General features: G+C 37.9%; 1 protein-coding gene and 1 long non-coding RNA gene across 7 annotated transcripts in view; one reads left to right on the forward strand and one right to left on the reverse strand.

Annotated features, from left to right (window-relative positions):
- Positions 1–21,857, reverse strand: part of NDUFAF5 (NADH:ubiquinone oxidoreductase complex assembly factor 5) — a 39,405-nt gene that overhangs the window by 12,295 nt on the left and 5,253 nt on the right. For 4 of the 6 annotated variants that reach the window (XM_036009557.1, XM_028524806.2, XM_036009559.1 and 1 more), the window contains exons 3-7: positions 19,821–19,884; positions 14,739–14,786; positions 13,324–13,427; positions 8,848–8,887; positions 4,105–4,302 (exon numbers count right to left, since the gene is read on the reverse strand). In XM_036009557.1, coding sequence (XP_035865450.1) covers positions 4,105–4,302; positions 8,848–8,887; positions 13,324–13,427; positions 14,739–14,786; positions 19,821–19,884 — 454 coding nt within the window. Of the gene's footprint in view, positions 1–4,104; positions 4,303–5,910; positions 6,063–8,847; positions 8,888–13,323; positions 13,428–14,738; positions 14,787–19,820; positions 19,885–21,857 lie in introns of those variants that run through there. The other 2 variants (XM_036009558.1, XM_036009561.1) reach the window with 2 other exon arrangements.
- LOC118496786 lies at positions 1,680–16,482 on the forward strand. The gene is made up of 3 exons (XR_004899338.1): positions 1,680–1,689; positions 11,834–11,836; positions 14,902–16,482. It is a non-coding gene; the product is annotated as an uncharacterized LOC118496786 (long non-coding RNA).

Genomic DNA, 21,857 nt, shown 5'->3' on the forward strand with positions numbered 1-21,857 from the left:
AACAGCTTTGTCAAAGGCCTAACTCAAGATAAGATGGACCATATATGCATTTTCTCCTAATATATTAATTTGGCAACTCTAAAAGGAAATGGCTTCATTTAGAACGCCACCTGACTCTGAAAGTAATTCCCTAAGGGGGCACTATAAATGTAAATATAACTACTTAGTTTTAATTTCACTTAAAAGTAAGAAACCATTGCAGTATAATAGTAATATATCTAATATTGTATGCAACATAAATCTGTATAATTGATTATATAAAAGCTTTTCTGGATGGAATATATAAAAATGAATTAGAATACAATGTTAATACAGCACTTTAGAGACAGGTGTATGTCTCAAGGAACAAAGTCACAGATTTATTATTAAAACAATGTCTTTCTAATTTTATAAAATACAAAGAAGATTCGACACCAATATTTTGTATTATATTAATGTTTCAGTCATTCAGTTCATTTTTTAAGAATATGGAGGGTATTCTGAATTAATAGCTTTTCCAATTAACAGAAATGTAGGCTTTTAAATGCTGTATCAGGTTAGCATTTTTAGTAGAAATCTTTCTAAAATGCACAATTCACTTGTCAACCACAGAAAACTGCATGGATTAACATTATTTCACTTTCAAGACTCAGGATAGAAGTCCTATCTTTTTCCTAATAGGCAACAACTCTGGAGCCCCCTAAGGCATCACTGACTACTAACCTGTGTGGCATGGTACAAATTTTTAACATATCCCCATGAACATTTGTACTACACATCTCCATATTACTTCCATTCCCTACATCCCCTCTTACACTTTTCAGCATCTTTTTACTTTCCCATTCATGATTCTCTTCAGTTCACTTCAGTTTGTAACATAGCAATATGAGAGGCACTCCTTGTTTTTTGTTGTTAGAAATTTTACTCATCTGCTTGTGGGGGGTGGGTACAGAGAGAAACATCGATGCAAGAAACAGACTGGTTGCCTCTTGCATGTGTCCCAACTGGGGACCAGACTGGGAATTGAACAGGTAACCCAACCTGCAACCCAACTGACTGGGCCACGCAGACCAGGGCTGGGAGGCAATTCTTAAAAGGGTTAACTGTAAAGATAACCTTTTCCTTATTATAAGTAAGTTGAATACTAGAGATTAATGCTTGAAATCAGTAGATTCTGATCTATTTTCAATCACAGTCCCCTCTCAAGATGTAGTAAAAAATATGGGCCCTTTTCTACACATACAAACAACAAAAACTATGTTTCCTTACAACATCCAGTATTATTGGACCCCCTAAAGTCTACTGACAGGCCCTCTATAAATTCAAGAAAATCAGGCAGGGATTTCTGTTTTGTTTAATTGCTATATCCAAAGCACCTAGAATAGTGCCTGGCACAGAGGAGGTACTCAATAAATGTTTGTTGTAAGACTGAATAAATAAATGAAAACAATAATCATTTGAAAGAATAGTCATTTCAGAATTGTCTCCCTTGGCAAAAAAGACTACCAACAACAAAAAACTGGAACAAACCTAATGTTCATTAGGGAAATAGTGAAATAAAACTGTGGTACAGTCTTACTAGAGAATAATGTGCAGAAGTTAAGGAGGGCAAATATATTCACATTGATTTGGAAAACAATCTAAAATATTCTATTAAGAATGAAAAATAAGTTTCAGAAATATGTGTTGCTCTATACATAGTATGGTAGAGTATGATAATAGCTACTTCTCGGGCAGCAGATCTCAGCGTGGTTTGGGGAGTCCTTGGGTCCCTGCTGCCCTGGAAGTAGCTGTTATCATATTCCACCATTCTATATATCTGACTTTTTCACCTCTAAATCTCTCATGAATATGCAATGGGATTTTTCAGAAATTACATGACATGTGGTATTGCAACAGATGTAAACACAGAAGCACCCTGGCTGGCATAGCTCAGTGGATTGAGTGCGGGCTGTGAACCAAAGTGTCGCAGGTTTGATTCCCAGTCAGGGTACATGCCTGGGTTGCAGGCCATGACCCCCAGCAACCGCACATTAATGTTTCTCTCTCTCTATCTCCCTCCCTTCCCTCTCTAAAAATAAATAAATAAAATCTTTAAAAAAAGATATCTTTAAAAAAAAACACAGAAGCAGACACAAGAATCCAGCTTTTATTATGACATATGTTAAAAGAATATGTAAAAATGTAAAGCAATGATATTCTTTTTTCTCATTTTTCTTTCTTTTTGAAAATAGTTTTTTCACAAAAAAAATAGTTACTTATGTTACAATGTAATTGGTACTGGTATATCATTAGCTTTAAAAGAATAATTACTAAAATTCAGTTTTAATTTCTAATATAGTTAATGCTGGCAGATATAATGCACATAAACAAAAGCCTCTTAAGGTCTTCAGTAATTTTAAGTGTGTAGAGGGGTCATAAGACCAAAATTTTGAGAATTGTTGCTATCAGGAGAAAAGTAAGATTTTGGGGACTAAAGGAAATGACAGTTTCATTTTATCTATAGTGTGTGCTGTTTACAACCAAATATATTTGTGTTAAAACCTATGTAATTGAAAATGTATTAAAAATATACAGTGATTCCCTCAATGTACCACTGCCTATATTGAGTGTTTGTTTTAATTACAAGGCAGAATCTTCACATGAAGCAGTTTTCCCATTTTCAGCTGCCTAACATCTCAGGATGCAGTTTCTATTGACTTGTGCTATTTACAAGTTTACAAAACACAAAAGTGAAATCTTAAGGGCTATTATCACTTCGTAGCCTATTGTCTCTTCCTTCCCTGAAAGTCCCTTTCCAACACTAGAGGCCCTGGTCTATGCCCCACCCTTCTATCAAATTAAGGAAGGATAGGACAATCCATTTTTAGTTGGCTGATTTTATGAAATACATTCACACTAAATTACCTTAAACATTTATTTTGATTATAAACTTACTGTCTCTACTTATCCAATGAGAAGATTTTCTTCATCAAGAAATTCCTATTTTGTCCTGGCTGGTGTGGCTCAGTAGATTGAGTACGGGCCTGTGAACCAAAGGGTCGCTGGTTGGATTCCCAGTCAGAGAACATGCCTAAATTGCAGGCCAGGTCTCCACTAGGGGGTGCTAAAGAGGCAACTACACATTGATGTTCCTCTTCCACTCTCTCCCACCCTTCCGCCCCTCTAAAAATAAATAAATAAAAATCTAAAAAAAAAAAAAAGAAAGAAATTCCAATTTCTTCTAATCAAGTTTAGAGATGTTTCTAGGCCTAAGGGGTCAGACAATGATAGCAAGTCTACTCAGCAAACTCTGAAGGCAGTAATAGCATCCTTTAGAATTACTCTGCTATTGAAAGGAGTTGGAAGGGGGTAATCATTTTCTCTCCAGATAACCTGTTGATGGAAATGTTAGCCTGCAGAGTGCTAAGAGTAGAATGAGGGAGAGAGAAGAAGACAGGAGCTAATATTTACTAAGCATCTGCTAAGGTGCAGCCACTTCACACCCTTTAAACCCTAACAGCCACCCAAAATGAGTAATATTTACATTAAAAAATAAAAATTAAAAACAAAAAAGAATGCTCAGAGAAGTAAAATAAATCTTTCAATTCCCCTCACTAGTAAAGGGGCAAGGTAAGGATCCAAATTATCCCTGTCAGACACCCATGCCCTCTTCTATCACTGTATCATGCTGACTCCATGTTTCTTCTACACTGAAGGCCTATGGGTCCACTTTCCAGATCTCTCCAGCCCTAATGGAGTACAGCCCCATCCTACATTCTCTAACCCTTGTGAATGCACATTCTCTCATTTCTGGTTCACAAGGCACTACTTCAACTGAGGACTGGAGAGAGAAGTAGTACTGTAAACTCTCCTGTGTATCCCCTTTTCCCTAGCTATGTCTTAAAAAATAGCCTCCTTGTTAACTGAGGTAGATTGTTTTTCAACTACTATTCAAGTAACTAATACTAAGAATTTTACATTCCTACTTTGTGTCAGTCAAGATGTGTTTATACAAATTAAATTTTAAAAGAAAAAGCGCCAAAACGTACCAATAGCCTCGATACCTACAGTTTCTATCCTTAAAATGAGAAGTTGCTTCTGAACTGTGTAATTAATGGGTTACCCAATTCTCTTGATAGTTACCACAGTCAGTGTATTAAAGCCAGCTTTCCCAAGCAAATGTCCTAGGTCATTGACAGCAGTGAAAGGAGAAACGTGTGGAGAAAATCCTCCTTCCCTTTCCGTTTCTGCTAACTGTAGTGAACACCGAAGTTCATAGAGAGTGTCGCCTCCAAACATTGCACCAATAAAAACTCCATCTGGTTTTAAAACATAATGAATCTGAAATAAATACAAAACAACATAACTATTCAAAATGTTACATATAAAAATGGTAAAAATATATTTTTTATAACTAAATCAGTATTTTATGATTACCATTCTTATTTTGTCAAATTAATAATTAAATAATTTAATAAGTAACACCTACGGCAACTGTCAAAAAGGCACTGCAGTATAATATTGTTATAAAGATAGATAATATGTATATTGACACTATTAATATGTATAAAATATATGTTTTTAAAATTTTTAAAAATAGATACAACTTACCTATATTATCAAAAAAATACTGATGGGAAAAATACGACAGTGTGGTAGACTGCAAAAACTCACAATTCTCTCTGTATCTGTGCCCTCTGAAATGCCACTCTGTAACAACTCCCATCAAGAGATGGAAGTTGTCCTTGAATCTGGGCTGGACTTGTGACTTGCTTTGGCCAAAGGAATGCAATGCAAGTGACAGTGTGTCAGTGTCAAGACAAGGTCTCAAATGGCCTTGCATGCTTCTACCTGTTCTCTTGGAGCTTGGTCTGGCCATCATGTTGTGAACAAGCTAGTCTAGTGAAGGATGAGGGAAAAGAGAAGCAAAGGTAAGCCTCCCAGCTAAAGCCATCCTTGACCAACAAGCTACAAGACAATCCAGCAGCAGATCACAAACACATGGATAAGCCAAGCCAGAACCAGAAAAAATTCCTAAATCCAACCAAAAATCTCAATCCACAAATTCATAAGCTAATTGTTGTTTTAAACCACTAAGCTGGGGTGCCTTGAGCTGCAGCCCAATCTGTCAGACCTACAATCTGTAACTAGGTCTGACTGGCTATTCTCAACAAAGAGAAACATTACAGGAAAGGATGGATTCTGAAGTAAAGCAGGATCCAAATCACTGCAGGCTGTTTTAATCAAAGCATCCACCTTGAATCTATAGTAAATATATTTAATGATACGTTTATCACAAAATATTTTTGAAATATTTTGTTACAAATATATTTATATTACAAAATATAAAATATACTTATTACAAAATATGAAGCAATTACAAAACAGTATATAAGCAGACCAACTGTAAAATTATTGGTTTCCTCCCTTCTGCTCCTTTAATGTTACTTCCTTCACTAGTCACCAAACTCCAGCATAGGAAGTACCTAATATTTAGCAGCTCTGAAGCTTCTCACTACCTCAAGAGGGCTTATCAATTCTCATGGATTTCAAAAGGATTATTTTCCAAACTTTATCTTTAGCTTGTACATCTTCCCAGAACCCTAAACTCATGTTCAACTTCCTGTGCAATGGACATTTGTCTCTTGGCAAACACATTCCCCAACATGCCCAATACATACACAACCTTATTTGTAAACCAACTCCCCTTTACAATCACCATATTTCTGTTAATTATCATTTTCTACTCCCTTTATCTGATCATAATCATTGCTTCTGCTTTTACTAATTATTCTCCCAGGCATCCAGACTCAAAACTTCAAGGTGAGCTTTGACTCCTCCCTCTGATCTTCAGATCTAACCAACCACTGTGGAGTCTTCCTTTGCAGAGTCCTTCAATACCTCCCTCTTCCTTTTAACTCCTATCATAGCCACCTAAGTTTAGTTTACCTCAAGCCTGGACCACTAAAACAATCTCGCTTCCACTGAGTCAACTTCTGACATAAGTTTTCTAATCAACAAAATGAAGTCATCTGGCAGAGTTATTTAACAGATATAAAAGAGCACATTGATTGGCAAATAGCATGTGCTTAAGATATGGTAGTTATTATCTTTTAAAAATATTTTGTATTGATTATGCTATTACAGTTATCCTATTTCCCCCTCTTCACTCCCCTCCACCCTGTGCACCCCCTCCCACCCACATTCCCCTCCTTTAGTTCATGTCCATGTGTCACACATGTAAGTTCTTTGGCTTCAACTTTTCCCATACTCTTCTTACCCTCCCCCTGTCTATTTTCTACCTACCATCTATGCTACTTATTCTCTGTACCTTTTCCCCCCTTCTCCCCCTTCCACTCCCCTATTGACAACTCTCCATGTGCTCTCCATTTCTGTGTTTCTGTTTCTGTTCTAGTTGTTTCCTTAGTTTGCTTTTGTTTTTATTTTAGGTGTGGTTGTTAATAATTGTGAGTTTGCTGTCCTTTTACTATACATATTTTTTATCTTCTTTTTCTTAGATAAGTCCCTTTAACATTTCATAAAATAAGAGCTTGATGATGATGAACTCCTTTAACTTCACCTTATCTGGGAAGCACTTTATCTGCCCTTCCATTCTAAATGAAAGCTTTGCTGGATAGAGCAATCTTGGATGTAGGTCCTTGCCTTTCATGACTTGGAATACTTCTTTCCAGCCCCTTCTTGCCTGCAAGGTCTCTTTTGAGAAATCAGCTGACAGTCTGATGGGAACTTCTTCGTAGATAACTGTCCCCTTTTCTCTTGCTGCTTCTAGGATTCTCTCCTTCATTTTTACCTTGGCTAATGTAATTATGATGTGCCTTGGTGTGTTTCTTCTTGGGTCCAACTTCTTTGGGACTCTCTGAGCTTCCTGGACTTCCTGGAAGTCTATTTCCTTCGCCAGAATGGGAAAGTTCTCCTTTACTATTTGTTCAAATAACTTTTCCACTTGTTGCTCTTCCTCTTATCCTTCTGGTACCCCTATAATTCAGATGTTGGAACATTTAAAGACGTCCTGGAGGTTCCTAAGCCTCTCTTCATTTTTTTTTGAATTCTTGTTTCTTCATTCTTTTCTGATTGGATGTTTCTTTCTTCCTTCTGCTCCACACCGTTGATCTGAGTCCCAGTTTCCTGCCCATCACTACTGATTCCCTGTACATCTTCCTTCATTTCACCTAGTGTAGCCTTCAGTTTTTCATCTAATTTGCGACCAAATTCGACCAATCAGAGCATCCTGATTACCAGTTTTTTTTAACTATGTATCTGATAGGTTAGCTACCCTCTTTGTCACTTAGTTGTATTTTTTCTGGAGTTTTGATCTGTTCTTTTGTTTGGGCCATTTTTTTTGTCTTCATGTGCCCATTGCATAGTGAGGGGTGGAGCCTTAGGTGTTCACCAGGGCAGGGTAACCCACGTTGCTGGGTTGTGACACTGTTTGTGGGGTAGGGGTCTGAGAGGGAACAATGGCACTTGCTCCACTCTTTGTCAGCTTTCAGTCACTTCTCCCGAGTTCCACAAGCAAATTGGGCCCTTCTGGTACCAATTCCCATGTGGGTGGGTTTATGTACATTCTAGGACCCTGTGTGTCTCTCCAATAAACTTTCCTGTGAGGCTGGGAGTTTCTCCTGCTGCCATCTTAACTCCCACAGGTGTTTTCAATCAGTGGTTTGAGGCTTTATTTCCCAAAGCTGGGACACTGGGTTGTGTGGTCCATCCTGCTCCCACTTTGTTTTGCCTGGTTTATCTGCACGCGAATGTGGGACCACCCAGTCCACCAGCCTCCCCCTTGCTGGCCAACTGCCACCTTGCAGCGAGTCCTCTCCACCTCAGCTGCCCGACTCTGCCCCTCCTACCGGTCTGGATGAATGTGTCTTCCTTAACTCTTTGGTTGTTGGACTTCCATACTGTTCGATTTTCTGTCAGTTCTGATTTCTTGTTTTTAAATTGTTGTTGTCCTTCTTTTAGTTGTGCAAGGAGGCACAATGTGTCTACCTATGCCTCCATCTTGGCTGGAAATCAAGATATGGTAGTTATTATCGTGCCCACCAGCTTTGTAATTATGCCACTTTCCTCTTGAAAATTCTCCAGTAACTCTGAACTGCATAAAAAATAAACTCCAAATTCCTTAATCTGTCATCCAAGTCCTCCTAAAGTCCCCATATACCTCATCCCTAAGCACTAATAAGCTAATCCTCCAAACAAGCTTACTGTTTGTCCTTTCTTATTTCTGGGGCTCTTATACCCCTCACCTATCTGACCTGTCTTTCTGGAATGCCTTCCCACTCCAAACCTGACCAACCCTCTAAGGCCCTTTTTAAGTAATTCCCTCTTCTTGAAGCTTTCTTGGCAGATCCAAGCGAAAGTGACCTCCTTCCCTCCCCTGAACACAGTGCTTTTTACCTACCACCAATGTGTTCACTGATAAATATCAACCAATGAACATTTACCTAGGACTCTCTAAATATAAGGCATGAGGAAGATATAAATATAAACAAATAAGTTCCTATCTACAAGAAATTTATAGGCAATTAAAAAGAAAAAACAACCCACTCAGAAAATATCTTATAATATCAATATTATTTTGTAGAAGTTACTAAAGTTTTCATAAATATTTAAACATCTCCATAAAAAGATTTTCTGAATTGCCAGGGAGAGAGAAAATCACCCAATATATTTCACATGTCAAAGAGCACCAAGTATATCCAGCCCACAGAACCTAATAATCCTTACTTGATTTGCTTCAACTTCCACTTGTCAGAAGTATAAAATTGAAAACATCTGTAAGTTTCCATGTGAAAAGAGAAACTTCTAAAAGTTTCTAGTAATAAATAAAATAACACAGGCTATTAGAATTAATGTTAAATTTCTTACCTGTTCAAGTGCTCGAGGAAGGTCATTCACCCAGTGCAAACTAAAATATGAAAATACACATTTGTTCTAGCTTAATTCATATAATTAATAAGCATCACTAATATAATGATAAGCCACAAGAAAATGTATACACTATTGGTGGGAATGTAAACTGAGAAAGAGTATGGAAGTTCCTCAAAAAAAAAATTGCTGGGTAGGATATATACCCAGCAATTCCACTTCTGGGTATATATCCTAAAGAAATAAAAAATGTTTTATTCCAAAGAGATATCTGCAGCCCGATCTTCAGTGCAGCATTATTCACAATAACCAGGATGTGGAGACAAACTAAGTGTCCATCAATGGATAAATGGATAAAGAAAATGCTACACATACACACACACAAGAATATTACTCAGCAATAGAAAGAGGGAAACCCTATCGTTTGGGACCATGTGGAGGGGCCTTGAGGGTAGTCCATTTCTGAAGAGGAAGTGAAGTGATCAGAGGAAGGAGAGAAATCAATATAGTTACAGGACAGTGGAAGAAAAAGGAATAACAACAACAACAAAAATCAGTATTTTGTGCCAAGTGAAATAAGTCAGACAAAGAAAGAAATACTGTATGTTCTCACCTATGCACAGATTCTTTAAAAAGCCAAACAGAATAGAATGGTGGTTTACCAGGGGCAGGACATTGAGGGATACAACCTCTGAGATATAAGATGAGTAAGATTTGGGGATCTAATGCACAGAACAGTGGCTATAATTAACAATACTGTATTATACACTTCAAGGCTTTTGAGAGTAAATCTTAAATGGTATCACCACACACACAAAAATCATAATAATGTGAAGGGATGAAGACATTAACTAACCTTACTGTGATAATCATTTTGCAATATACACATGTATCTGATCTCTATACTGTATACCTTAAACTTACATGTTATATATCAATAATAATTCAATAAAGCTGGGGAAAAATAAAGTGAAAGTCATTCCTATCCAGCATCTCATCTTTAGTGCTATTCTGAAAACGTAATTGAAGAAAACAGTAAAAATAACGACTCAATGACATGTTCAAAAAGTTCATCAACTAAATCAAGCAATTAAGCTACAAACATGTATATTCTAAATCCTACCTTCCTAGAAAAAACTAAAATTCACAAGGAAGCCTGTAATTTTCCCAAGGTAAACAGTACTCCTCATCGAAAAATTCACTCAGTGAGTTTTCTGAAAAATATATTTTATTGATTATGCTTTTATAGTTGTCCCATTTCCCCCCTTCACTCCCCTCCACCCTGTACACCCTCTTCCACCAACATCCTCCCCTTTAGTTCATGTCCATGTGTCATACTTATAAGTTCTTTAGCTTCTACATTTTTCATACTATTCTTACCCTCCCCCTATCTATTTTCAACCTACCATCTATGCTACTTATTCTCTGTACCTTTTCCCCCCTCTCCTCCTCCCACTCCCCTGTTGCTAACCCTCCATGTGATCTCCATTTTTGTGGTTCTGTTCCTGTTCTAGTTGTTTGCTTAGTTTCTTTTGGTTCTGCTTTAGGTGTGGTTGTTAATAATTGTGAGTTTGCTGTCCTTTTACTATACATGTTTCTTTTATCTTCTTTTCTTAGATAAGTCCCTTTAACATTTCATAAAATAAGGGCTTGGTGATGATGAACTCCCTGAACTTGACCTTATCTGAGAAGCACTTTATCTGCCCTTCCATTCTAAATGAAAGCTTTGCTGGATAGAGTAATCTGGGATATAGGTCCTTGTCTTTCAGGACTTGGAATACTTCTTTCCAGCCCCTTCTTGCCTGTAAGGTCTCTTTTGAGAAATCAGCTGACAGTCTGATGGGAACTCCTTTGTAGGTGACTGTCTCCTTATCTCTTGCTGCTTCTAGGATTCTCTCCTTCATTTTTACCTTGGCTAATGTAATTATGATGTGCCTTGGTGTGTTTCTTCTTGGGTCCAACTTCTTTGGGACTCTCTGAGCTTCCTGGACTTCCTGGAAGTCTATTCCCTTTGCCAGAATGGGGAATCTCTCCTTTATTATTTGTTCAAATACGTTTTCAATCTGTTGCTCTACCTCTTCCCTTTCTGGTACCCCCAAAATTCGTATGTTGGAACATTTAAAGATGTCCTGGAGGTTCCTAAGCTTCTCCTTGTTTTTTTGAATTCTTATTTCTGCATTCTTTCCTGTTTGGTTGTTTCTTTCTTCCTTCTGGTCCACTCTATTGTTTTGAGTCCCACTTTCCTTCCCATCACTACTGGTTCCCTGTACATTTTCCTTCATTTCTTTTATGGTATCCTGCATTGGTTCATCTAATTTGCAACCAAAATCAACCAATTCTGTGAGCTTCCTGATTACCAGTGTTTTGAACTGTGCATCTGATAGGCTAGCTATCTCTTGCTCACTCAAAAGGATGAGTCCTGGGGCATGGATTTGTTCTTATGTTTGAGCCCTCTCTCTCTCTCTCTTTTTTTTTTTTTTTTTGGTCTGGTTGCTGCTGTTATGGTGAGGGGCAGAGCCTTAGGTGTTCACCAGGACTGGGCACCCCAGTCACTAGAGTGTGACATTGTATGTGAGGGCGGGGTCGGGAGGAAATAATGGCGGTAGCTCCGTCCTCCTAGGACCTCAGTCTCTTCCCTGGGATCCTGGGTTGTGCGCTCTGCTCTGGTTGACAATCACCACCTCACTGGGTCTGCCAGCTGCTGCTTTCATAGTCAGGGTCCACCCGCCACAATCTTATGCGCCCCAGATGCCTTACACGCTCCCGGTTGCCTTATGCGCCCAACTCTCTCTGCTCTCAGTACCTGGACCCGCACCTGGCTGCTCATCTCTGCCCCTCCTACCAGTCTGGATGAATGGGTCTTCAACTTCTTGGCTGTCCAACTTCCATTCAGATAAATTCTCTGTCAGTTTCATTCAGATAAATTCTCTGTTATTCTGCCTCTAAATTGTTGTTGTTCTAATCTTGGTTGTGTGTGGAGGTACAGTGCGTCCACCTATGCCTCCATCTTGTCTGAAAGTCAACTCAGTGAGTTTTCTAATAAATAACATGCCATGTGTTTTGAGATCATCAAATAAAATTACAGACAAACCCAGAGCTATATATACTGTAAACTTGAAGAAACCCTTGCATCGTCTTTTGGCCCTTTTTACCTTCCCCCAGCTTGTAGTGATATGTGACAGCAAAAATCACAGTCTCTGTAAAATAGTCACACTTTCTTAGTGGAGTTGGAATCCTTTTATGCTGACTTCCAAGATAGTACTGAAAACCCGTTTCAAACCATACTGTGTTAGGCTCACATTTATCTTTCATTAATACTGTATAACTATATTACTAGATACTTTAAAAATTAAGGAGGTCATGTTATAAGCTCTATTAAGGGGAAACTGAAAGCAACAGAGTTAGTTACTTGCAAATAGCAAGCAAGCTAAAGTTAAAACTTGGATTCTGACTCTCCGCCCAGAGTTCTTTCCCTTAGGCTAAGGGCTCTGCAATGTGTTTCGTTTCATGACAGATTTTCAATACTTTTCAAAATTTGTTCAGCAATAGAATCTGAATACTGCTTCAAGTTTTCTCAGCACACCTCAAAAAGCAGGGAAGAAGTTACAAACTCACTGAAGAAAACAGGAAACAAGACCAACTCTGTGTTTGCCCAGGACTGAGGAGTATCCTAGGACATAAGCCTTTTAGTGGTAACACTGGCGAAGTCATGGGCAAACCATTATGACTGGTTATCCTAGAAACAGCTATCAAAAGGGTTGTATTAAGCATGTTGAATCTTTGAAAGAAAATCTGACTACAACGATAAGGCAGGAGAACTAAGGTACCACGTAGGCTATTTTATTTTCTCTCTTAGACACTAAGCTCTTTCAGGACAAAGAGTGAACTTACGTCTGTATTTCCCCAGAGCATCTAGCTCATTGCCTTGCATATTATAATCTATTCAATAAATATTTGTAATACATGTTTGCATAGTAAGTGTGGTAAGACATGGTAGAAAGAACAAAGGGAAAAAGGTAACCTTGAGGAGTATATTTCTGTGAAGCAGAAAAATTAAAGTTGAAGTTAAAGAATTTAAGTTGAAGCTTTTCCTTATTTATTAGAATGGATTTATAAAGGTGCTCTAATATTTGAATATTGGAATTAGCATACTCTTTCAAACTCCTGCTCTCATCAATATTAATTCCAGAATACTAAGTTACATTGGGGAGAAAAACCCTTCTATCACAGATAAGCTTTAGCAGATAGAGGGAGATTCTGGGAAAAAAGTTGGGGTACTGTATCATATTATCTCTTCTAGGGAGCATATAGCCACAGTCCTTTACCAGAAAAATTTTAAGAGTTTATAAACCAACCAACCAAACAAACAAACAAAACACTTGGGTTGTGACTTAAAAAGAAACAGCATTAGATTTTACTCCATTATCTATTTTATTTAAAACATCTATTTTTTAAAAGTACAAATGGATTACCAACCTTAAACTGCTAACCACCAGGTCAAATGTATTTTCTCTGAAAGGAAGGAATTCTTCATCAGCTAAAACAGTGACAGTAGGAATTTCCGTTTCTAAGGTATTTTTCTAATGGTTAAAAAATAGAAGTTCAAAAACACATTTATAAAATCTCAATATACTCAATCACTGTTTGTTATACTTAAGTCATATTATATTTACTTGGCAGTTTCTATTCCTCCCCAAAAAATGGAGTCACAAAGAAGGCTCTAAAAAAATACTTCTTAAATTACACTTAAGACCAGCCAAAAAAACTGGCTAGCTGGTTAACAAAACATAAATAGGTCAGCTATCTCACATGAAAACATATCTCATAAAACTAAAAGTTTAAGTGGAGTAACTGAAGCCATAAAAGTACTAGGTGAAAATAGTGGTGAACATTTTTATACTCTCCAATGAAAATGCATAAGTAATCATGACTCGAAAGCCAGAAACTATAAAAAAAATTGACATATCTGATAAACTAATCAAAAACTTCTAAACAGCAATAAATAATGTAAACAGCACACTTGGGAAAATATTTACAACATATATGATAAAAGGTTAATATCCCTAAAAAATAAGCTAGAATAAAAACCACTTAGAATAAAAGTAAATAAAGGATAAGGTACAGACACATCACAAAATTATAAAATTCACAAATCAAAAAATACCAATAGCCAAATATCGCTAGCCAAAAGACATCAACAGATATTTGGTTGTACTAGTCATCAAAGAAATGCAAGTAAAAATAACAAGATTCTACTTTCTGCCTATCATATTGACAAACACAAAACAACTGGCTCAATATTGCCATAGAGAAGGAGAAAAGAATACTTTCACTTAATAGTTATTCAACCTTTCTAAGGTCAGTCTGGAACCCATAAATTTCAATATTAAGAATTTATTCCCAGAGAGAAGATAAATAAAACACACAAAGTTGCTTTATATGATGACATTGATCACAATATTGGTTATTGAGAAACTGGAAATATAACTGTCCTTCAATTCAAATTTAGCTAAATAAACCATAGAATATTCACATATTGGAACACTATATAGCCATTTAAAACAACGGTGTGTGTACGTGTTTGTATGTCATGCACTGATATATAAAAAGAGTGACATTCTGTGAAAAACATGGTATGTTAGCATAATACAGCTGGTATGAAACTGTATGAGATAGTTAAACATCTACAAAGGAGGAGACCCAAAATGTCACCAGTGGACATCTTGGAGTGGCAGGACTAGATGTGATGTTCCCTTATGTTTCCTGTATCGTTTAATTCTTTTTCAGGTGTTATTAATTATAATCAGGAAAAAGCTATTTCCATTTAAAAAGAAATAAAGAACTAAAAATCAAACCAGGAGATCAAAAACTAGTGTTAAAAAGCTACTTACCAAAGTATTTTCTGCTATATCTGCTTGGAAAAACTTTCCAACAGTTTCCTGCAATAAAATAATTAAAGCTACAATGTTACAAAAACCAACAAACGAAAATCCAGTAACAATAAAACAAATGCTAAAGTTTCTACAAGAGAATGTGATAGTTACAGATTTTTAGCTTTGTAAGGGTATTTTTCTGCATCAAACCAGTGCACAGATACCTTTAATAACACACATTAAATCACACAGATTTAAATATATGAAGCCAACCTTACACTTAACATACTTAAATATATTTAGTAAAATAGACAACACAGGCGTGAATAATCAATATCCTTAATTTCCTCTACTGGGTTAAGGCATATGTATTGCCTTTTCCAAAGCATAGTATGCTGTGAGCTATTCCCCCCTCTCGTGCCACAGATTTGCAATGGTTTTCCTGACTTTTAGTTATTTATTCAGAGATTACAAAAAGTAGACTTAAACACTGATACCTGGGGAGTGAGGGGACACTAAGTGTTTTTTTTTTTCACTGTTTCACTTGCCCTCTTTTCCTGCAAAGAGGAACAAGTACTATATTTCTCTCCCAAACTAACACCGTCTACTATATTCTCTTTTCTCCAAGATCCACCTCCCTCCATCACCATCTCTACCAGTCTTCAGTTTCTATCTTCAATGTCTGTTCCCTCACCTTAAAACAGATAGATGCCTCCCAATCTTCAAAAATCTCCTTTAACCACCTTCTAGATGTTCTGTTTGACAACTATAACTCCACTTCTCACTAATGTCTTTCTCTCCAATTTCCATTTTCACTGCTCTATGAAAACTATAAAGATCATTAACAACCTGATCACCAACTACACAGTCTGTCTGCTCAGTCCTGCTTCACTTCACCTCTTTGATGTGCTGCACTGTTGATGGTCTATTAGAAACGACTACTTTCTACCCTTGTTCCCCTCTTCCACTAGAAATGCCAATCTTTTCCACTTCACCCACTTCCATTTCTTAAAGAACTTCCCTGCCCACAAGTTGGAAAGGTTACCCTACCACTACCTGGCCACCGGAGGACAAGTGGTGTATGGGTGAATGTTTAACTACAAGCTCTCAAAAAGAGGTGCCCTGAGTTGTAGTGTTTGCCAGTTCCCATGGTGTAAGTACTCCAATAGAGGATTTCATGATACCAACATGATGCTGCTAAATGTAGTTGGGAAGAGATGTGCACAATAGGTTCTCATAAGTCAGCTCTAGTATACCAGTGCAAGGAGTAAAAATTAGGCCAGACTATCTATTCCTCTCTCTCACTCAAAAATTTAAATTAATAGACTCAAAGATGGGGTAGAAGTCCCCAGAGTTAGAACGGAACGTAGACTTGGAGTGGAGGCAATGGAGTGCTGGTAAATATTTAGTAGCTGGCTTTTGCTGGGGGACTGCTTGGTAGCATTTGCCAACTTTCTTAGTGCAAATACTCCAAAGCTGACTTCAATGCTAATAGTCAGCTCTCATGAGCCAGTATAAACTAACTGCAGCTCACCACTGGGTGTACCTTGCTCATATTGGGGCCACATGCACTAATGAACAACCAGGAATAGTCTGCAGGGAAATATAGGGTGGCAATAATGAAGCATCTACATGATCCCAGAGAGCATGTGCACAGAAAGACCTTTGTTCTGTTTCCAAGTCCCCATTCCTGCCACACCTGTCTGTACTTCCAGATCACTGAATGACATAAAAGCCTTTAAGTCAGGAGTGTCAAACTCATTTTCACCCAGGGCCATATCAGCATCATGGTTGCCTTCAAAGAACCGAATGTAACAGTTAAGGAGTAGTTGTATTTGTACAGTCCTAAAATTATTTTGGCCCTTTGAAGTCAACTGTGAAGCTGATGTGGCCCCCAATGAAAATGAGTTTGACACCCCTGCTCTAAGTAATAAATGTCCCTGTACTTCAACAGGCTTCAGTGGAGTTCTGCTTCTTATACTCGAAAGCTACCTTACTACCTCAAAAAATTAAAAATAGAACTGCCTTATGACCCAGCAATTCCACTTTTGGGAATTATCCAAACAAATCTGAAACACTAATTTGAAAGAATGTATGCACCCTTATGTTAACTGCAGCGTTATTTACAATAGCCAAGATGTGGAAGCAGCCCCAGTGTCCATCAATAGACAAGTGAATAAAAAAGCTGTGATACACACAAAGCTTCACCCTTTGAAACAGCATAGATTGATCTGGGAACATTATGCTAAGTGAAATAAACCAGTTAGAGAAAGACAAGTACCATACGATTTCACTCATATGTGGAATCTAATAAACAAAATGAACAGGCAACATAGAGAGAGACTCATAGAGAACAGGCCCACAGCTGTCAGAGGTGGGGGCTCGGTAAGAGTGAGTAAAAAAGAGAAAGAGAAAACAAACATAAATAACATAGTCTCTTCCCTCAGGACTCTCTACAGAATAATTGTGGAGAAAAGACCTACCAAAAATATGTAGAAATAAATAAATGCAGCGTTAGAGGACACCCCAAGACAATTTTTAAAATATCATTAAAAATATTTCATGACCTTTCATTTAAAAAAAAAAACAACAAAAAATCAGTCCCAGCTGGTGTGGCTCAGTGGATTGAGTGCCAGCCTGCGAACCAAAGGGTTGCCAGTTCAATTCCAGGTCAGGGCACATGCCTGGGTTGTGGGGCGGTCCCTGGTGGGGCATGCGAGAGGCAACCACATATTGATGTTTGTCTCCCTTTCTTTCTCCCTCCCTTCCTCTCTCTGATAAATAAATAAATAAATCTTTTTTTAAGAGACCTTAATAAGACAATTTCCATCTTACTTACTATTCCTTGTATCCTTGTTGGCTTCTCCTCATTTTCCCAGCCTAAATATAATTGTGAAATGTTCCTTTCTATATCCTAGCCCTAGAGAGCTTACCTACTGCTATGGCTTCAACTGTTGCCTCCAACAGAGGCTTCCAAACAATCCAAGTAAGAACAACAGTCTCCACTTTGCCAAACTTAACCTGTCTCAATCTTCTTGCCAACCTGTGGGGATGTATTATTGCTTACATGTTACAGAAACTGAGGTCTAGAGAAGTTGGGTAATTGGTCTAAGTGTACACGGACAACAATTATCAGAGCAGAATATTGAATCCCCATGTCAATGACCTTACCCTCATAACCCCAATTCAAGTTCCACATTTCCAACTACCAGCTGTACATTAACACTGTCATCTCAAACTCAACGTATCTAAAATAGGAATGTCCCTTGCTCCTTGCTTTATTTCATCCCCTTACTTTTTCTAATCACTGATGTCACAACTTAAAACTTATCTTGCACTTACTCATGGAATAAGTATTTAATAAATACTTATTGTGTGTTGTAGGTACTAGAAATGCTTAGTGGTAAACAAAAATAAGCATGTCGATGGAGCTTATATCCCAGTAAAAGAAGATATACAACAAACATACATCAAATGCTAGTAAGTGCTATGGAAGCAAATAAAGCAACCAGCCAGTGGAGAATGGGGGCCCTATTTTATAGAATAGTCAGGGAAGGGATAGACCTTTGATTAGGGGTTATTTGAGCTAAGACCTAAATAAGTGAGGAAGTAAGCCATACAAAAATCTTGAGGAAAAGCTAAGAGAACACCAAGTGCAATGCAAAACCCTGGCCAGTTTGAGAGACAGCAAGGAGGCCAGCTACTGGGGAGTGAAAGGAAGAAGGTAAGGCCACAGACATCATATAGAGCCAGGTTACTGAGGGCCTTATGGGTTAGGACTCTGGATTATTACTAAGTTACATAAGAAGCCAGCAGTTCAGAGTAGAGGACTGATAATAAATTGACTTGTGTTTTAAAAGGATTACTTTACTGTGAGAAAGAAAGGTCAAAGACAAAGGTAGAAGCAGGGAGGGTGACAGAGATTACTACAATAGTGACCAATAGGTAATACTGAGAGTGGTAAGAAGTGGTAGAGTTATGGATTAAAATTCAAATAAGATTTGCTGATGGATTTGACATGGAAGAGAAGGACAGAAGAGGAATCGAGGAATAAGTCTTTTAGACTAAGCAACTAAAAGATTTGCCATGCCCACCATATCTGGTCAGTTATCAAGATCTGTGGATTCTACTAGGTCTCTCACATACATCCCTTCCTTGTATCTTGCTGCTTCCCTATGCATGGCACGTCTTTCTCTTATGCCTGCACTGCCTTTAACCCAGCCCTCCAACTGGTCTGTTTCTTTATCCTCTCCCTTCTTCAATCCTTCTTACATACCATTCTGAAATTAATCTTCCTTAAATATCACTATATCATACCATCAGCATTCCACCTCTATAAAGACATACCTCCTGCCATGCCTTTACTTCCAATGTCTATGAAATACCAATTCAGTTTCTTTCAAATCCCAGATCAGATTTTGTACCCTTTCAGAGGTCTTTGACCACAGAACCTCTACTGATTTTTCCCTTCCCTTAACTCCTGTTACAGTTTAATAACTGTATCACTTCTGTGGCATTTACTATTACCAACAGCAGTATTCTGGAAGTCTCACACATACTCTTAACTCACCCCTGACCAAGTGTATGTTTTTTCTAGGTAGACTTATATAGAAACCCCACTTTAACCTGAGTCCATCGAGTGCACTATATCTAGGGGCTAAAACAATAAATGAATGTCTTTATGGTTTGAATTAGAAAATGCAAAATAAAATGGGATAAGCATTAATAAAGGCTATTTATCACACTGGAATTCGTATTTTTCCTATCTAAAAATTAGCTTAATCACATTTCCAAATGAATGCCCCTTTCATTTTATTTGAATTATTAAAAACATTTGAATGAAATAGGAATAAAGAGCAATGCATCTCATATACATTTAAAGAAACTATCAGTAAGAACACTGTATAAAATAGATTCAAGGTAAAGAAAAACCACTTTAAGGAAAAATACTTAAGAGGGAACACAAAACAACCATTGGTTCAACCACTTAAAAAAATTAGTGCTTCTGATATAACCTAAATATAACTGATTAGGAAATTCCTTCCTTAAAATTAGCCTATGTTATTTCTCAAACTAGACTGAATTATCAAATAGATATACCTTATTCAAATATTGTGCTATATAACCTCTTCCACAACCGACATCCAAAGCAAGGGGAAAATCCCTAAAAAAACAAACACAGAAGTTATGTTTTGTCTGTAACAATACAGTCTATAAATTAATGATGAAGATCTAATTTTTCATTTGTGTGTGTCTTTCCTTTTTTAAAATATATTTTATTGATTATGCTATTACAGTTGTCCCACTTCCCCCCTTCACTCCCCTCCACCCTGTACACCCTCTTCCACCAACATCCTCCCCTTTAGTTCATGTCCATGTGTCATACTTACAAGTTCTTTAGCTTCTACATTTTTCATACTATTCTTACCCTCCCCCTATCTATTTTCAACCTACCATCTATGCTACTTATTCTCTGTACCTTTTCCCCCCTCTCCTCCTCCCACTCCCCTGTTGCTAACCCTCCATGTGATCTCCATTTTTGTGGTTCTGTTCCTGTTCTAGTTGTTTGCTTAGTTTCTTTTGGTTCTGCTTTAGGTGTGGTTGTTAATAATTGTGAGTTTGCTGTCCTTTTACTATACATGTTTCTTTTATCTTCTTTTCTTAGATAAGTCTCTTTAACATTTCATAAAATAAGGGCTTGGTGATGATGAACTCCTTGAACTTGACCTTATCTGAGAAGCACTTTATCTGCCCTTCCATTCTAAATGAAAGCTTTGCTGGATAGAGCAATCTGGGATATAGGTCCTTGTCTTTCAGGACTTGGAATACTTCTTTCCAGCCCCTTCTTGCCTGTAAGGTCTCTTTTGAGAAATCAGCTGACAGTCTGATGGGAACTCCTTTGTAGGTGACTGTCTCCTTATCTCTTGCTGCTTCTAGGATTCTCTCCTTCATTTTTACCTTGGCTAATGTAATTATGATGTGCCTTGGTGTGTTTCTTCTTGGGTCCAACTTCTTTGGGACTCTCTGAGCTTCCTGGACTTCCTGGAAGTCTATTTCCTTTGCCAAAATGGGGAATCTCTCCTTTATTATTTGTTCAAATACGTTTTCAATCTGTTGCTCTTCCTGTTATCCTTCTGGTACCCCTATAATTCGTATGTTGGAACGTTTAAAGATGTCCTGGAGGTTCCTAAGCTTCTCCTTGTTTTTTTGAATTCTTATTTCTGCATTCTTTCCTGTTTGGTTGTTTCTTTCTTCCTTCTGGTCCACTCTATTGTTTTGAGTCCCACTTTCCTTCCCATCAGAACTGGTTCCCTGTACATTTTCCTTCATTTCTTTTATGGTAACCTGCATTGGTTCATCTAATTTGCAACCAAAATCAACCAATTCTGTGAGCTTCCTGATCACCAGTGTTTTGAATTGTGCATCTGATACATTGGCTATTTCTTGGTCACTTAAAAGTATGAGTCCTGGGGCATTGACTTGTTCTTCTGTTTGAGCTTCCCCCCACCCTCTTTTTTTTTTTTTTTTTTTTTTTGGTCTGGTCACTGCTGTTACGGTGAGGGGAGGAGCCTTAGGTGTTCACCAGGGCTGGGCACCCCAATCACTAGATTATGACATTGTATGTGAGGGCAGGGTCAGGAGGAAACAATGGCGGTAGCTCCGTCCTCCTAGGACCTCAGTCTCTTCCCTGGGATCCTGGGTTTAGCACTCTGCTCTGTTCGACAATCACCGTCTCACTGAGTCTGCCAGCTGCTGCTTTCGTACCCAGGGTCCACCCACCATGATCTTGAACGCCCCAGATGCCTTACACGCTCCCGGTTGCCTTATGCGCCCAACTCTCTCTGCTCTCAGTGCCTGGACCCGCGCCTGGCTGCTCATCTCTGCCCCTCCTACCAGTCTGGATGAATGGATCTACTTCAACTTCCTGGCTGTCCGATTTCCATTCAGATAAATTTTTGTCAGTTCTGGGTGTTACTCTGCCTGTAAATTGTTGTTGTTCCAATCTTGGTTGTGTGTGGAGGTACAGTGCATCCACCTATGCCTCCATCTTGGCCGGAAGTCAGATCTAATTTTTCTTATAATTTACTAACAATTAATTTGAAAGTGAATGCAACTTTTAAAAAGTTTTATCATCTC

The sequence above is a fragment of the Phyllostomus discolor genome, chromosome 9, assembly GCF_004126475.2.
Source record: "Phyllostomus discolor isolate MPI-MPIP mPhyDis1 chromosome 9, mPhyDis1.pri.v3, whole genome shotgun sequence".
Lineage (NCBI taxonomy): Eukaryota > Metazoa > Chordata > Mammalia > Chiroptera > Phyllostomidae > Phyllostomus > Phyllostomus discolor.